General features: G+C 35.6%; 1 protein-coding gene across 2 annotated transcripts in view; it reads left to right on the plus strand.

Annotated features, from left to right (window-relative positions):
• KCNJ3 (potassium inwardly rectifying channel subfamily J member 3) overlaps positions 1-16,522 on the plus strand; it is a 133,989-nt gene extending 117,467 nt beyond the window's left edge. The window contains exon 2 of one of the 2 annotated variants that reach the window (XM_040972025.1): positions 14,830-15,501. In XM_040972025.1, coding sequence (XP_040827959.1) covers positions 14,830-14,835 — 6 coding nt within the window. In that variant the 3' untranslated portion in view covers positions 14,836-15,501. Of the gene's footprint in view, positions 1-14,829 lie in introns of both variants that reach the window. The other variant, XM_040972024.1, reaches the window with a different exon arrangement.
• Positions 16,523-17,237: the final 715 nt, after the last annotated feature.

Genomic DNA, 17,237 nt, shown 5'->3' on the forward strand with positions numbered 1-17,237 from the left:
TACTGCTGACATAATCGGTGAAGCCACTCTGACACATCATTATTAACTCAAGTCTACATCATTTCTTACTCTCTCTTTGTTTTATATTCTTAGCTCTGACAAATGTGCCAAGATATTCCACCATTGTCAGGTCGCATAGAGGAGTTTTATTGCCCTAGAAATCTCTCATGTGTCATCAGTTCATCTCTCCCTCCTCTTAACGTTGGGAAATCATGGATTTTCCCCTGTCTCATAATTTCATTCTTTCAAATGTCATGTGGTTAAAATGATACAGTCTTCTATGCTGGCTTCTTTCAATTAGTGAGCTGTATTTGATTTTCTCTACACCTTTATATGGCCTAATGTCACATTTATCACTGAATATTGTTCCACTGTATAGATGTGTCACAGTTTATTCCCCACTTAATGGACATCTCAATTTTTTCTAAGTTTGGTTAGTTATATGACTAAAGCAACTATGAATAGTCCTGGGCAGATTTTTGTGTGGGCATCGTTTTCTATAAATCTGCATGAATTTCAAAGAATGTAATTTTTTCAGGCGTATGGTTAGATTTTGTTTAATTTTACACTGTTTCTCTGAGTGGCTCTACCATTTCTTGTTTTTACCAGCAAGGAAGGAGTGTCCCCTGTCCCACGTCTGCACCAGCTTGTGGCGTTATTGATGTTTTAGATTTCAGTCATCCTAGTAATGACTCTAAGCATACTGTTGCCATTTTAATTTGCAATTTCTAATGACATATGATTTTTTAAAAGATTTATTTTATTTTTATTGGAAAGTCAGATATACAGAGAGGAGGAGAGACAGAGAGGAAGTACTTCATCCATTGGTCCACTCTTTTAGTGAGCTCAATAGCCAGAGCTGAGCAAATCTGATGGCAGGAGCCAGGAGCCTATTCCAGTTCTCCCATGAGGGTGCAGGGTCCTGTGGCTTTGAGCTGTCCTTGACTTCTCTCCTTAGCCACAAGCAGGGAGCTGAATGGGAAGTGGGGAAACCAGGGTTAGAACTGGTGCCCATATGGGATCCAGGCCCATGCAGGGCAAGTCTTTAGCCACTAGGCTACTGTGCCAGGCCTGACGAATATGATGGTAGGCATCTTTCCATATGCATTCTCTCCATGTGTCTGGCTTTGCTGAGGTATTTGTTCATGTATTTGGTGTATTTTCATAGACATAGCCTTTTCATCTGAGAGAAAACATAATTGCTTACATCACAAGGATCCTGAAAACAAAATATATCATTATATCTTTTGCGGCAGAGTCTAGAAAATGAGTGGGTTTAGCTACTGCCTGTGGTGCCTGCATCCTACAGTTTTGAGACCCGATTGCTTAAGTTCTGAAGATTCTTCCTGCTAGCAGGCTACGGACAGCAGCAGGAGATAGCCCAATAGTTAGGGCTACTGCGCCCGCGTGGCAGCCCTGGAAGAAGTTCCTGGCTTAGGTCTGTGCAGCTCTGGTCTAGCTGATCTTTTGGGAAGTGAGACAGCAGATGGGAGATTTCTCCTCAGGTATTTCCTTCTATCAATCTTTGATTCTGCCTTTCAAATAAACAAATAAATCTTTAAAAAGACTTAAGTATGAACATCACTAGTGAGGTGACATTAAAATGGAAAGTACACATTTTTTTTACTCTGGGTAGCCAAGTCACGGATTGAACTCAAACACTCAAAACAAACATTTCCTTGGCCAGTTATCTATTCTATTTACTGGAGGTTTGACAGAACATCTTACTGTGCAGCATCTCAGGTGTCCTTTCTCTGTAACTTGTTTAGCCCTGGATACTGTTTTATGACATTAGTATGTCTTTGACTATCAGTTCACTTTATGTACTGTTCACTTTATGTACAGTTCACTTTATGATACTGAACAGTGTGTTAATAAATGCTGACACAATCGCAAAGATACATATGATAAAATTTCAGGGCCATTTGAGAATTTTGGTGCTACAGCTAGGTTTTCCACATTAGCAAAATGAATGTAGGCAGATTAGGTTTCGTTTTAAAATTTTGGAGACTGTCTAGGCTGCCTTAATAACTTAACTGCAGTTCAACATAAATATATAGAGTTGGGTTATCATTTTCTTTCTGAAGAAGATTGAGTTTTTAAGAAATAACTTTTCATTGCATGTCAAGTGCTTTATCATTGACATTTAAAAGCGTCCCTCCCCTGTACCTCATGGAATTGAAATAAATTGCAATAATATTCAAGAAGCTAAGAAACCATGTATTCTAAGGAAACTAACAGGCTTTAGATGCTTATTTATGACACAGCAGGAAATTAAATAACTTCAAAAGACTTGTACATATATGTTCAAACTATGAGCTATAAAAATGCACATAATAAAATGTGTATGTATACTAATTAAAATGATGTGATATTCTCACACCCAAAAATAAAAGTAACAAAGGAATAGTCCACAAAAAAATTACAGAAAAATTGTTTTCATTTAAGCATTATAGGAAGCATAACTACAAAATTAGAAGCAAATTTCTCTGACCTTTTATTGCAAAGCAGAATCAGAACAACTGCTGAATTGCAAATATTTATTCAGACTCTATTCTAAGCAGGCAAGCAAGCAGAATATATTTGAATTTCTGCCAAATTTTAAGTTTCTAAAAAATTAAAAATGATGTATTAGCCTGTATACAAATTAGAGTCATGAATGAAATTCATTTTATATTATCTGGCAGATATGCAACCTTTGATAAGGTGATAACCGTAGTTCCATAGGAAAAAAATCAACAAGATTTCAAATTCAATATAGGTCAAATTTTCAAGTCTATCAAAACTAGTTTAATTATTCCATGATTCAGTGGTTACATCTAAACTCCCTAGTGAATGGCAACAGATACACATACTTTTGAATATTTCAAGATGGTGTAAGAAAAAAAAAAACAATGTGATTTCTCAGCAATTGTTTTGTTTTTGTTTTTGTTCAACAGTTACTCAAAACTTATGTAGTAATTATATAGCATTCAGACTGCTAAATTTCCCCTAATCAGTGTAAGATGTGGTAGAGGTGATTCTCAGTCCATATTTTTGACTCTGAGAGGTATAGAGAGCTAACGAGGATGAACATGTATCCATCTACTATTTCACTCCAGTGCTGTAGTGCCTTATGACTGAACACCTGGAATGATGTCCGGCAGAAACTATATGTTTAATAATAATAGCAGCAAGGTAGGAACCAGACCCAAGAGCTGGGGATCCAATTCCTCTCCCATGTTAATGGTGAGGAGCCAACCACTTGTACTGTCCCCACTGCTTCCTTGGACCCACAGTAGCAGGAAGCTGGAATCCGTTGCTGGAACCTAGACAAGAACCAAGCACTCTGAAATGGAGCATGAGCTTCCTAACTGACAACTTAACCATTAGGAAAAACATGTGTCTCCTCAAATTTTAAGTTCAGGAGATGAAAAAGTTAATACATTATCAATATATCATCAGGCAACAAAAGGAATTCAAAGAGTCATTTCCCCCTGTATCATTAATAAGTTTATCACTTGTTGTTCTTTCAGTAACACATCTTCAGTGCTGGGGTACTAGATTGGCATGATTGTAGATCTGTGTTATTCAAAAAGTTGACTAACTTCACCTCTGCCAATTATAATTGACTTTCCCTTCTGCTCATCCTGCTCTGTACTAAGCATATACTACCCATCATAGTATTGAGCTCAAGGTGGTTAAAATGGATAAAAACTCCAATAAGAAGATTGCTACAATCTGGACCATGTTTGCAACTGACGTGGATTAATAGGCAGCAAGAGTTAGTTAAATTTATGCACCAAAAATTTCACCTTTGTATCTCTCCACGCCAAGGACTCACTGTGTAAATGTTAACTGTGTGGCAGGAATAACCTTAAAAAAAAAAAAGTGGGGCTATAGGTGGGTTCTTTGTCCAATTGCTGTATTTCCTAATCATTGAGTACCTAGTAAGAGTTTCTAGCAGAAATTAGATGCTTAATAAATTTAGTAAATGTTAAATGTTATTTCTAATTGAAGTTGATTATGCATGCCATTGGCACATTTATGGTATCTGATAATGTGGGATATATGTAAGCTTGGGTACCTGTAATATGTGTGTATGTGTATGTATCTGACAACATTATATATTTAAAAGACAGTTAAATTTTTGAAAACTTATTTTATTTTTGAATAACAGATCACAGAAAGGTAGATGGACAAAGAGAGTTTACCATTTCTTGGTTCACTCCCCAGATAATTCTGTTTTCAATCTATAAAATATTTCTTGGGTGCTGTTACAATGCAGCAAGTTAACCCAGCATCTGTGATGCTGGACCCTGTTTAAAGTCTCTGGAGCTCTGATTCCAGTCAAGCTCCCTGCTAAATGCTTGAGAAAACAGCAATACATGATCAAATATTTAAGTCCCTTACACAGAGATACAAGAGCCGAATGATGTTCCTGGCTCCCACCTTCTACCTTTCCCAGCCCTGTCTTGAGGAGTGAATCAGTGGATGGGAGATCTCTCTATCTCTTACTCACGGTCTCTTTCCTCTGTGTAATAACATTGCATTTCATATAAATACATGTTTAAAAACATCGAGTTTCTAAATTACATTGTAATGATTACTAAGAGTATGAATTTGGAGGAACTAGGGAGACATAATGGAAATTTGACATTTGTTTTTATTATTTATGTGTTTATTTTACATAAACATCACATTGCAAAATGCGGTATTGCAGATTTCCTTAAAAATGCATTAATCCAACCATTCAATGGCTGCTTTTTAGATGTAACATTTTGAAAAAGCTAAAATACAGGTTATTGATTCAAGTAAAACTTTCAGATTTCTTTCCCTTAAGACTAAGAATGCTGTTCTCCAAAAAATTAAATTCTAGAGTCATCTGAAAAATGTCCTGTTTCCTTTTGAAAAATACGTTTTCCCCTGTCAGTCTTATAATATGGATTTCTTAAAGCAGTAACTAGATTATATTATACAATTAAGATGTTTTGGAATCTAAAAGTCATATTTATTAGAGAAAAACAATGGCATGAATAGATTTGGGTAGCTGTTTGATTCTGTAACTGGCAGTGCATGTTTTAGCAGTTTTGATAAACGGAATGAAGAAAACGGTAATCTGAGAAGGGAATATCTACATCGCTGAATTAAGAGAATGAAACTCAGTTGAAAGGGGATTAGTAAAATCTGTACTGCTTCTGCATCAAGTAAGAGTAGAATTGAAGCCACAGATTTGTCAACACAGCATGGAAATTAATTGTATGAATAGATATCAGTAATCAAATGTTTACTGAGCATTAGATCATAATCCCACCTAATTTGTTTTCATAATGATGTCATAGATTTGTGGCAATGAGCACATTGTGTTTGATCTGCCTCTCTCAGAACAGACTCAGTTTGAATCTCAGCTGCTCCAGTTCAGTCAACTTGCTGCTAATGTGCTTGGGAAAGCAATGGTAGATGACCCAAGTCCTTGGACTCCTGCCATCCACGTGGGAGACCAGAATGAATCTTAAGGCTTCTGATCTTTGCCTTGGGATAGACCTGACTATTATGGCATTTGGAGACTGAACTAGTCAATGAAAGTTTGTCTCTCTCTGCTTGTTTCTCTTGCCTTTAATATTAAAAAAAAAGAAAGAAAGAAAGAAAGAAAGAAAGAAAGAAAGAAAGAAAGAAAGAAAGAAAGAAAGAAAGAAAGAAAGAAAGAAAGAAAGAAAGGAAGGAAGAAAGAAAGAAAGAAAGAAAGAAAGGAAAGAAAGTCTGGGACCAGTGCAGTGACCTGGCAAGCTGATCCTCTATCTGCTAGTGATATCATCCAAGCTGGCAACCAGTTCAAGTCTAGGTTGCTCCATTTCCAATCCAGCTCTCTTCTTGTGGCCTGGGAGAACAGCAGAGGATGACCTAAAGCCTTGGGACACTGCGTCCTTGTGGGAGAGCTGGAAGAAACTCTGGGTTCCCAGTTTCAGGGTTCAACTCTTAGCTCTGGCCACCAAGGTCCTTTAGGGAGTGAATCAACAGATGGAACATCTCTGTCTTTCCTCATTCTGCAAATTCTGCATTACAAATACAAATAATTTTAAAAGGAATAAAAAAAGAAAAACAAACACAAATTAAATAAGCAAATAAGACAAGAAATCATTATGGATTATTACTATGATCCACATTTTATATCTGAATTTAATTCAATGAATAGTATGACAATCATTAATAGTCATCTTTAAAAACAGGAGCAATTTTAAATTTACATTCAAATTACATGTTCACTTTTTAAAACTTTCTGTTTGCATTAGCTTTTATTGAAAAGGTAGAGAGACAGACAATGAGCAGAAAGAGAAATCTTTGTTCAGTGGTTCACTCCAAAGAGCAGAAACTGCCAAGTTGAACCAGCTGGATGCTGTTAACCCAAAAGTCAGTCTTGGTCTCTCCTGTGGATGACAGCAATCCTAGCATCTGAGCGATGAGCTCTGCATCCCAGGGTATGTATTCTTAGGAAGGCGAATGTGTACTGGAATAGTGCAGACTAGAACCAGGCATATGGAATGCATGTTTGTAAACTGCCACTTAACCAGTACACCACACATTAGCTCAAAGTCTTGATTTTTCTGTCCTGCCTCTAATTAATATTCCTCCAGCATCATGAATACCTTATCATAGTTTCTACCATTATTGACCCTTGGCATTTCCACTTGCAGTCTTTTTTGGGAGTCACAGCAATTTATTCTGTCAGTTATTTTTAGAGATCTAATTTTTTTTTTCTTTTATTCTTTGGGGAACTTGTTAGGCTTGAAATATTTGTTGTTAAATTTCTTAGTGAAGCTTTATTTTTTAACAAATATAATTGGTTTTTTGTTTTTTCTTCTTATTTTTAAGGAATTTTTTGACCTAGCTTGAGCTGCAAGAGCAAACTAAAGTCTCAGAACACATTGTAAAACCAAGTGCTTGTAAATAATAGAGGATAATAGTGGGCTGAATGTAGGCCAGGAACTTCTTCTCCTCTCTAAAAGTCTGTTTGAGCAGAATATGTTGAGCTTTAAAGGGATTCCATCTATTTGAAAACTACAGTTTCTGGGAGCCATTTATGTATTCTTAATGGTTTTGCAACCCTTATCCCAGAAGAGCCCGATGCTAGTAACCTCAGTGTTATTGAGCAGTGGAGTACACAGTGTCTTTATATTTTATAAACAAGATTTAAAAAACCATAAGCTTCAGAAAGTTTATAGTTTAAATTTGAGTTCATCTCAGTGCAGCACAATAGAGAACATGCACAGAAAGCCAAGTGAGCCTCACAGTTATTATTATATCTTGGGGGATGGGTGAGTTTTGGAAGTACTTTAGAAAAGAAACAGCTACAGACCTCAGCAAATAATCCTTGCAGGAATATGCAGGGCGGATAGGAAATAACTTGTGATAACACAAACTGCTCGGCATGCTAAGCCACCAACTGATTCCATTTTTACAAACAGCTACAATCAGAAGACAAAAAGAGGTTTGATTAAAGAATGAAAAGCAATATGTTACTATGGATATTCTTCAGTGTTTCAATTTTTTGTGTGTAAATGCGACTTGTAGGCTTATGAGATTTATAGCTAGAAACTATTCTACATATCGATATTACTTAACTGCTCTTAATCATAATAATACTGATATGAAATTGGCAGAGTAACATTCAGTTTACAGATGATGAAATTTAGGCTTAAAGTGATTTAGCAATTTATCAAGCACACACATCAAATAGCAGTGGAGCTGAGATTCACTGTTTGCTGTTGAGTGAGTCTAGCCATGCAACACTGCTTTATCTAGCACGGGAATAGATTTTATGACTAATATGGTCTGCTTGCTTTGTACACCAAAATATCATCTTTGGATATACTGGAGCATTTCTTTGCTTCAGATTGTTATAGTATTACTTGAAGCTTTTCTTTATTTAGGAAGCATTTTAGATATCTATACCCTGCAGTAGAAATGAATCATGTTCCATTAATGATTAATAGCCTCAAATGCATACACACATATGTACATGCAAGGATGGATGTATATTTATTAATTTTCAATTCTGTAGTTAGATTCCAATGCCCTATTGCTAAAGAAGTCATAAAGTAGAAAAGTTACTGGTGAACAACGTGGGTGTGGGAATCAGTATGTATTTTGGAGTTAGTACTTCTGCATATGTTCTGTTATTCGAATGTTACAAGCTGTTGTGTTTTCCTGATATATGAAAGTCATATAATCTCATTCACAGTTATGTTGTGGTGGTATAATGGTTAAAGTTAGTAAAATTTGTATTGTGCATAGTAACTTCTTCTTAAGTACCCAATATCTAATTAATATTCTCACTAATATTTAACAATTCAGAATTTACCAATTTCCAGGGAGGATCTAAGCAGTTTTGCCTATTTAATTGAAGGATTATTTATTCAATAATAAATCTTTTTTGTTTTCCTATATTTTCCAAAGCTAATATCAAAAGTATAATAGATTACATTTTTCAAAATTTTATCACATCACAAACAGTATCTGATGGATCCAACACATAAGTACCACTGTCAATTTTAGTGATTGGAAAAACTTAAGCTCAGAGTGCCAAGGGCAGACTCACCGAGTTCAACAACATGGACCACAAGGTTGAGCTGTGGCTTGTCTTCAAGCCTCTGTATGCATTTCAAGGATCTATGCAGTGTACTTCTGATATTCATATCTATACAAACTGACATTTTCTTTGTCCCTCATTTTTGTCTTCATTGTACTGCATCTCGTTCCCTAATCAGAAACTCATAGAATTGATGATCTTATACCCCAAATTACTGTGAACATTCATTAATGGTATGGATATTTCTAATACTCACCTTGTACTGTACAGTATAACTTGATTGAAAGGCCAATGACATGGGAATTGACAGCATGAATTTTCTTTTTTTTAAAAAAAATATATATATATATATATTTGCAAAGTCAGATACACAGAGAGGAGGAGAGACAGAAAGGAAGATCTTCCATCTGATGATTCACTCCTTAAGTGGTCACAATGGCTGGAGCTGAGGCAGTCCAAAACCAGAAGCCAGGAGGTTTTCCAGGTATCCCACACGGGTACAGGGTCCCAAGGCCTTGGGCAGTCCTTGACTGCTTTCCCAGGCCACAGGCAGGGAGCTGGATGGAAAGTGGGGCTGCCTGAATTAGATCCGGTGCCCATATGGGATCCTGGTGTGTTCAAGGCGAGGACTTAACCACTATCCTGTTGTGCCAGGTCCGACAGCATGAATGCTCAGATTCAGTTTCGTTCTTTCTTTTCTTTCTTTCTTTCTTTCTTTCTTTCTTTCTTTCTTTCTTTCTTTCTTTCTTTCTTTCTTTCTTTCTTTCTTTCTTTCTTTCTTCCTTCCTTCCTTTCTTTCTTTCTCAAGATTTTAAAAATACATTTTAAAAACAGAGTTACAGATAACAGAGGCAGAGAGGTTGAGAGAGAGATTTTCCATCTACCTGTTCACTCCCTAAATGGCTGCAACTGCCAGATTTGGATCTGTCTAAAGCCAGAAGCCTGGAGCTTCTTCCAGAACTCCTACGTGGGTGACAGGGGCTCTGGTACTTGGGACATCTTCCCTTACTCTCCAGGACCATTAACAAATCAGAAGTGGAGTAATGGTTACAAACTGACACCCATATGGAATCCCAGGGTTACAGGCAGCAACCCAACCGGCTGCACAACCCATCGCTGAACTCTAAATTGTGGCTTCATCCCCTCTGTGTTTATTACTTTATAGCAACTCTGTGACTCAGTTTCCACCTCTGGAAAATAGGAAGGGGGTTAATACTACTTTCCTAAGCAAAATGTTAATAGGATAGAATAGAACTTATGAAACTTGCAGAGAAACTTGACTCATAGCTCTATAAAGACGTTAGTAGTACCCAGCTTAACTGAGGGAGCTTTCCTTTTTCATAATTCTTGCTTTGGTATTTACTTAATGCACATTTCATAAAACTGCCACCATTTCTAGAGAATGAGTTCTTTTTCCTCTCCTTCAAACTCTGTCAGTCCCTGCAATCCTCTGCCCCCCCCCCCACACTTTAAAACACTTTCACATTAGGCAAGGTTTAGATAAAGTCTCTGCAATGCAAAAGTTATTGATTTTGTGATATTTTCTGTGTCACAGTATTGAGATATCCTTTCTGGCCTGGGACTATATTGTTTTTAGCTCGATGTTGCCAATCTCAAGTGGCGATATATACAGCCTAAATTAGTGAGTTTTGAATATTCTCAAAGTTGAATTAAGGGCTTGTCAAATACTGAATCACTTTGTCATTTTCACTTAGCAAGCTTTCAAAGCTGTCCTTTTTTTAAAAAAAAAAAAAGCTGTTTGTTTCATTTTTATTGGAAAGTCAGATTTACAGAGAGGAGGGAGAATGAAAAGAAGATGTTCCATCCAATGATTTATTCCCCAAACAGCCATAGTGGCTGGAGCTGAGCCAATCCCAAGCCAGGAGCCAGGTCTCCCATGCAGGTGCAGGGTTCCAACTCCTTGGGTCATCCTGAACTGCTTTCCCAATCCACAAGCAGGGAACTGGATGGGAAGTGGAGTGCCGAGATTAGGACCAGTGCCCATATGGGATCCTGGTGCATGTAAGACAAAGACTTTAGCCATTAGGCTACCACGCTGGGCCCTAAGCTGTCCTTTAATAAATGTTTAATTTATTAAAGAGATGCACTTCAGTATTGAATGAAGGCAAAATCAGGAAAAGGAAAAAGTTCTATACTAAATAAGTTAAGCTACATTGTCCCTGCTATTTTAAATAGACATTATGCCTTTGGAATAAATTACATTAAATAATAATATCTACCACTTTAAATCCATGAATCAAGCATGGAACAAACCCCTCCTCACAAAATGTTTTTCATCTGAAGATTCAGAAGTCCTAGCTATTTCCAGTAGCAGCATCTGTTGCTTTGCCAGTTTCCACAGAGATGAGCTTGTGTTGATTTTCACCGCATTTGTTCAAGTCTGGAATCTGATTAAAACATGCAAACAGTCATATTGCTAGCTAAGCCGTGCAATTACATAGTACCCTATCAATAATGGTACTCACCTGCACTCATTTGGATTGAATAGTATTTTCAGTTTTGAATGTAAGCAAGGGTATTTCACAATACTTTGGATTAGAGTAGTGATATAAAGAATTCTAGACAGAGAAGATGCTATGATACATGCATATTCTTAGACAACATAATTATATCTACTTTGAAGCTTCTCAATTAAAATTTGCATTTTATTTTTTAAGCATCATTTTTGGAAACTTGCAAAATGAGAGTCCCTCAAATACATCTTATCTCAACTCCTTGTATAAACCACAAATTGAAATCACAGACATTTTTCTGTCATATAATTTATGAGGATTCCATAGCATCATCTAAGTATTGACAACAAATTAATAATACACTGAGGAGAAAGCAGATGTTAAAGCTATGATGTTTATGAGTTGGAAATATCTGATATTTGTGTACCTACATAGAATTCAAAATATGAAAAGAATAGCAAAACAAGCAAATTTTGAAATCTTATTGAATGTTTGTGGTGAAATATAATACAGTATTGTAATTTACATTAATCATTCATCTTGCTCCAAAACATTTTAATTTAATTTACTTCAGCTTCCTATATTTAGTCTGTGCTACAGTTAGAGAAAATGCATGGCAAATGTTGAGAAACTCTAAAAGCTGGGAATATGAGTAATGTGACTTTTTCTATGCCTTATGATTTTTAAAAGAATTATACTCAGAGACTATAAAACATAATTTTGCATGTTATTGGGATGGACTAAATTAGTAATATGATGCAGCTCTTGCTTATGTTAGCACAGTATCAATGATTTTCTGGAAGAACAGAAACCATAAGTGAATGCTACGTAACAGCAAGTGCCGCAGTCACTATCAGGTGTTGTCAAAATACCAAGATCATCCTGTACCCTTAAATTGCAAACTGTCAGCACTTTTACAAGCGAGGACATTATTATGTACATAGAATGGAAAGCACCCAGAGCACGTTAGGTAATTTTCCGAGCCTATTAGATATTGGAGTTGGCATCCGAGTGAGTGTACTTTTCCTTTATCAGAAGATGTTGCCTCACAAGAAATCCCTACTTTTCTTTCAGTCAAAGCCATGCACTTGCACTGCAGCAGCAGTTATTTAGGTATGGTAATGTGAACAAGCATTTGAAAATCTGTTTTCACTCTAAATGTCATTGGGCACTGGTTATTTTGATCATGTTTATGATCATCATTTGATAGTTCCCTCAAATTAAAATTTTATTTTTCTCATTTTATCTTTCCATTTATGATTCTCTGCTTCTTTACCACAGATGCTAGTAAAGTTTAAGGAAACAGTTCTTGATATGGCCTGAAAATCAGTAACTTGGAATTCCATTTTTTATTTCAGATTATTATTCTGGGGGAAAAAAAGACTACCCAATTTGAAATGGGCTAATACGATGATAGTCACTTAACTGAATTTCAGTGTTCTTGTTATTAGGAATATTTGAACAAATATCATCATCTTGTTTTCTTCTAGTTGCTAAAGCACACATGCCTTAATGTTGATGAGAGGGTGGACTTATATGCTATAATTCACATTACTGTATTATATTGTATGTGTCCTTACTCTAGATAATTCTGCTCAATAACTTGTCCATGAAATGATTTTAAAATTAAAATAGAGTTGTAAGAGAAGTAGTATCACTTAGCAATTTAAACATGGTATGATCTTGTGTCTGAAATTTAATTAGTGCTGTGCACAAGAAAATTATGTAGAGAATTTACATATACCACATGAATTTACAGAATAGAGCTTTCAGGGAGAAATTAAAGGGTATTTCATTACACTATCCCTTTTCTTAGTGTATAGGAAAAGTACATATTTGCTATTTCACATACTTTATCTAGTTTTTCTTAAATAGTTTTTATTTTCTTGTAAAGCAGTTATAAGGTATGGAGGATGAAGATAAGAAGGAGAGAGAGGGAGAGAGAGAGAGATATCTTCTGTTTGCTGGTTCCTTCATGTAATGGCCACAGTGGCCAAGGTTGGGACATGCCAAAGCCAAAAGCCAGGAGTGTTTGGGTTTCCCGTGTGAATGCATGGCCCAAGCATTGCAGCCATCCATCTTCTGTTGCTCTTGCAGGTGCTTTAGTAGTTAGATGAGAATTAGAGCATCTGTGTCTCAAACCGGTGCCTGTATGTGATGCTGACATTGAAGGTAGAGGTGTAACCTGTATGCCACAAAGTCAGCCCCATTACATTTCTCAATATAAAAGTGAGTCAGTATATCATGAAATACAATTTAAATGTTATTTGAGTGGTAATTTATCTTTTTAAATTATGAAATATTATGTCAAAGACTAAAAAACTGGAAAATACAAGATGCTGCATGCCTATAAAAATTGTAAAATATTTTAGAAAGTGGTTTGTTATTCTTATGTGTAAATATTTTGGGTACTTTTTGTAACATGGATATTTTATGGATATTCAGTAACTGATATGAACCATAATATATTAAGTTATGTGTTGTCTGATGTAAATTTTTCAGGTTAAAAAATGCTAGAGGTATTATGATGGCAAAGTTAAAACAATTCAAAGTTCTTTGTAATGTTTTCAATAAAAAAATTATGTTATCATTATCTATATGAACTATCCTATGCATTGGAACTCCACAGCATCTTACTCCTGACTATAAAGTAGCATTTGGAAATCAACCTTTCGTATTCTTTTTCCTGCTTTTGTGCCTTGATAAAATGTAGAAGAAAAGATTTTGAATATTTTTACCAGAAGTAAATAATAAATGTTTGAGGTGCTAGTATTAGTAGGGCAGAATGGCCTGTATTGTTTTCAGTAATGGATCACTAAAACTTGAATAAAAGTTCATTTTGGTCTTACAGATCCCAAACCATAAATCCACCACAATGACTTTTCATTATCTAACGTAAAAATATCTCATTCCTTTATTTAAGAAAGTCATCTTTGACCCTTTTAGTTCCCTTGCCAGCCCTCACTAGGCTCTCACTTATTCAGATCAAATTATTTCTAGATACTATAATGAATTAATGTGTTTTGCATTTCCTTGTATATGTTTTTATTTCATGCTCACAACAGTCCTATGAGAAAGCTGTTATTTTCCATGCTTTGTTCTACAGAAGAGCAAAGTAATACAGAGAAACAAAAACCGAGAGAGATAGTTCCATGCATTGGTCATTCCACAGATGGCAGCAATGACCAGTGCTGGACCAGGCTGAACACAGGAAGTAGGAGCCTCTACCAGATTTCCCATATGGATTCCAGGAGCAGAAGCACTTAGAACATTCTCTGCTGCTTTCCTATGGAAAATCAGCAGAGAGCTGGATAAGCTGGATAAGTGAAGCCGTCGGAACATGAATTGTTGCGCCTTGGGGATGCTTGTGTCTCGGTAGTGACATTACTCACTGTGACATCATTCTGCCCTCACATTGCTTCTCCCCCAGCCACAATATTGCTTTTTGAATGATGGAAGAAGATTATATAAATTTCTCATCATGTACCTATAGAGGTTTGTGTGTTCTGAAACAGTTCAATGTCATTTTTTGGCTTATGGATAATAAACAATAATGATGATATATTGTCATTCAAGCAGGAAGAAGGTCAGCATCCTATGTCTTTCATTGAAGCATATGTATCAAAGCTTTTAACCCACAGTAAAACTTTTAACCTATTTGATTATTCATTCTAATTATATTAACAATCAAATCACAAATGAGACAGCACAATCAATTATGATCAAATTGTCTTTATGTGTGCTTCCACTGTGTGTAATTCATCAATATGATTCTTTTTATTCTCATAGGAATGACTTGTCAAGCTCGAACATCATACACAGAAGATGAAGTTCTCTGGGGTCATCGTTTTTTTCCTGTAATTTCTTTGGAAGAGGGATTCTTTAAAGTTGACTACTCCCAGTTCCATGCAACATTTGAAGTTCCAACCCCACCTTACAGTGTGAAAGAGCAGGAGGAAATGCTTCTGATGTCATCACCTTTAATAGCACCAGCCATAACCAATAGCAAAGAAAGACATAATTCAGTGGACTGCTTAGATGGGCTGGAAGACATTACTACAAAACTTCCATCTAAGCTTCAGAAGATTACTGGGAGAGAAGACTTTCCCAAAAAACTGTTGAGAATGAGTTCTACAACTTCAGAAAAAGCCTACAGTTTGGGAGATTTACCTATGAAACTTCAACGAATAAGTTCAGTTCCTGGCAACTCAGAAGAAAAACTGGTGTCTAAAACCACCAAGATGTTGTCTGATCCTATGAGCCAGTCTGTGGCTGATTTGCCACCAAAGCTTCAAAAGATGGCTGGTGGAACCACTAGAATGGAAGGGAATCTTCCAGCCAAATTAAGAAAAATGAACTCTGATCGCTTCACATAACAATAGATCCCCTTAAGGCATTATTTAATGTTTGATTTAGTTATAGTCCAATATTTGGCTGATGAGGTTATTCCTCCATAAGGAACCTAAAAATTATACCGTCCCCTAGCCCTGTAATCATATTTGAACATCCCTCCTTCCCAATTATTGCTACTGTACAGAAAGCAAAAGTTATGAAGGAGGTACATCATAAGAGAGTCATTAACAGGCATGTATTATCACATCAAGCATGCAATAATGTGCAAATTTTGCATTTAGTTTTATGGCATGATTTATAAATGGCATATTTATATTGTATATTCTTGGAAAAAATATATATATATTTAATGGGAAGATACTTCCCCAACATTTCTAACATATGTATTAAGCCAAACATGAGTGGGTAGTTTTCAGGGCGATAAAATTACATATACATGTATATATACATGTATACACACATATACATATATATATACAGACATACGTTCATACATACATATATATCAGATAAAATGGTGATGTTTTGTTCAAAGTTGTAGTTCTTGTGCATGTTTCCTTTATTAGACTAGAAAGGCTACTGACATTAATTATTAATACCAAATATTTTAGCCTTAAATTATTTGTCATTTTAAACTCTGATTTAGTGTTTTCTGCTGTTTATGGTCTTGGAAGGTTTTCAACCGTGCTTTATATATGAGAGAGTCATGCAAGTTTGTGCTGCTTATGGCACTGCAAAAACATAACCAGTTTATAGTTAACTTGTAAAATTTAGAACATACCAGTACTTGGTATATCATTGAAAATTTTTATGATTTCTAAAAATTGCTAGTGCTGGTAATAAATGCTGATTAATTTGAAAATTGTTCTTTTCCTGGACTAATTAAAATCTGATCTATGACCTATTATAAATTTGAGCTTTGAACAAATGCTGAATCGTTATAACAGTCAGTAGTCAATTTTCATTGAATATATCAGAATCTGTATGAAATAATATAATTATTATTCCCCATTTAAAACTGAGTCAATAAGAAACCTTTTCATTCCTTTTCTGGGAATCACATCCATTTTAAAAACTGATACTCATTAAGGACACCCAACATTGCAATGAAACATTATCTATGCCTAAAGGATGTATGTCTAATTGAGTCTCTTTTATGCTGTTCTCTTGTTTATGGAATTTGTTGTAAAAAAAACAGTGGGTTTTTGCTCACCTTTGCAAGCTATCCCATGCTTGTCACACAGAGATCAAGAAGAAAGTTTGGACAGACCTGACAGAAGTTCAAATTAGTAAATTGCAATTATCTCACATGCAATTTTTTTTAAAAAATGAACACTGGTTTTATTCATTTCTTGGATCCCTTAGCCTTTCCAAATAATTTTATCAGTATTGTTTTTGGAACCCTTGCTTCTAATATTTATGACTCACTTGTGAGAATCAAAATTATTCATCAGTAGAACACCTCCAAAGTAAGAATTCATAGTGCAAAGATTTTCATGATTATTTAGAAGTGCTTCTTATCAGAAAATCATAGATTTCCTGTAAAAATGTATTTGGACATTGCAAGCCTTGTTTGCCTAGAATGAATTCCTTTCCCATCAACATGTAAATTGTTAAGGGGTGATTTGGGCTCCCACCTTTTCCTAGTTTTTAGTAAGCCTCTAATGATTTTATTATTGGCCAATTATTACATCAACAGTTTTATCATTGACTATAATAATACCTTCTGGCTACCTCTGTATCAACCAAATTCTGTAGGTGCAAAACATATACCAGGGAATTGTTACTGGCAAAATGATCAACCTTGAGCATCTATCCACTGTGAGCAGAGTGGTTGCCCTACC

The sequence above is a fragment of the Ochotona curzoniae genome, unplaced genomic scaffold, assembly GCF_017591425.1.
Source record: "Ochotona curzoniae isolate NIBS_2020 unplaced genomic scaffold, NIBS_Ocur_1.0 contig_2210, whole genome shotgun sequence".
Classification (NCBI taxonomy): Eukaryota; Metazoa; Chordata; class Mammalia; order Lagomorpha; family Ochotonidae; genus Ochotona; species Ochotona curzoniae.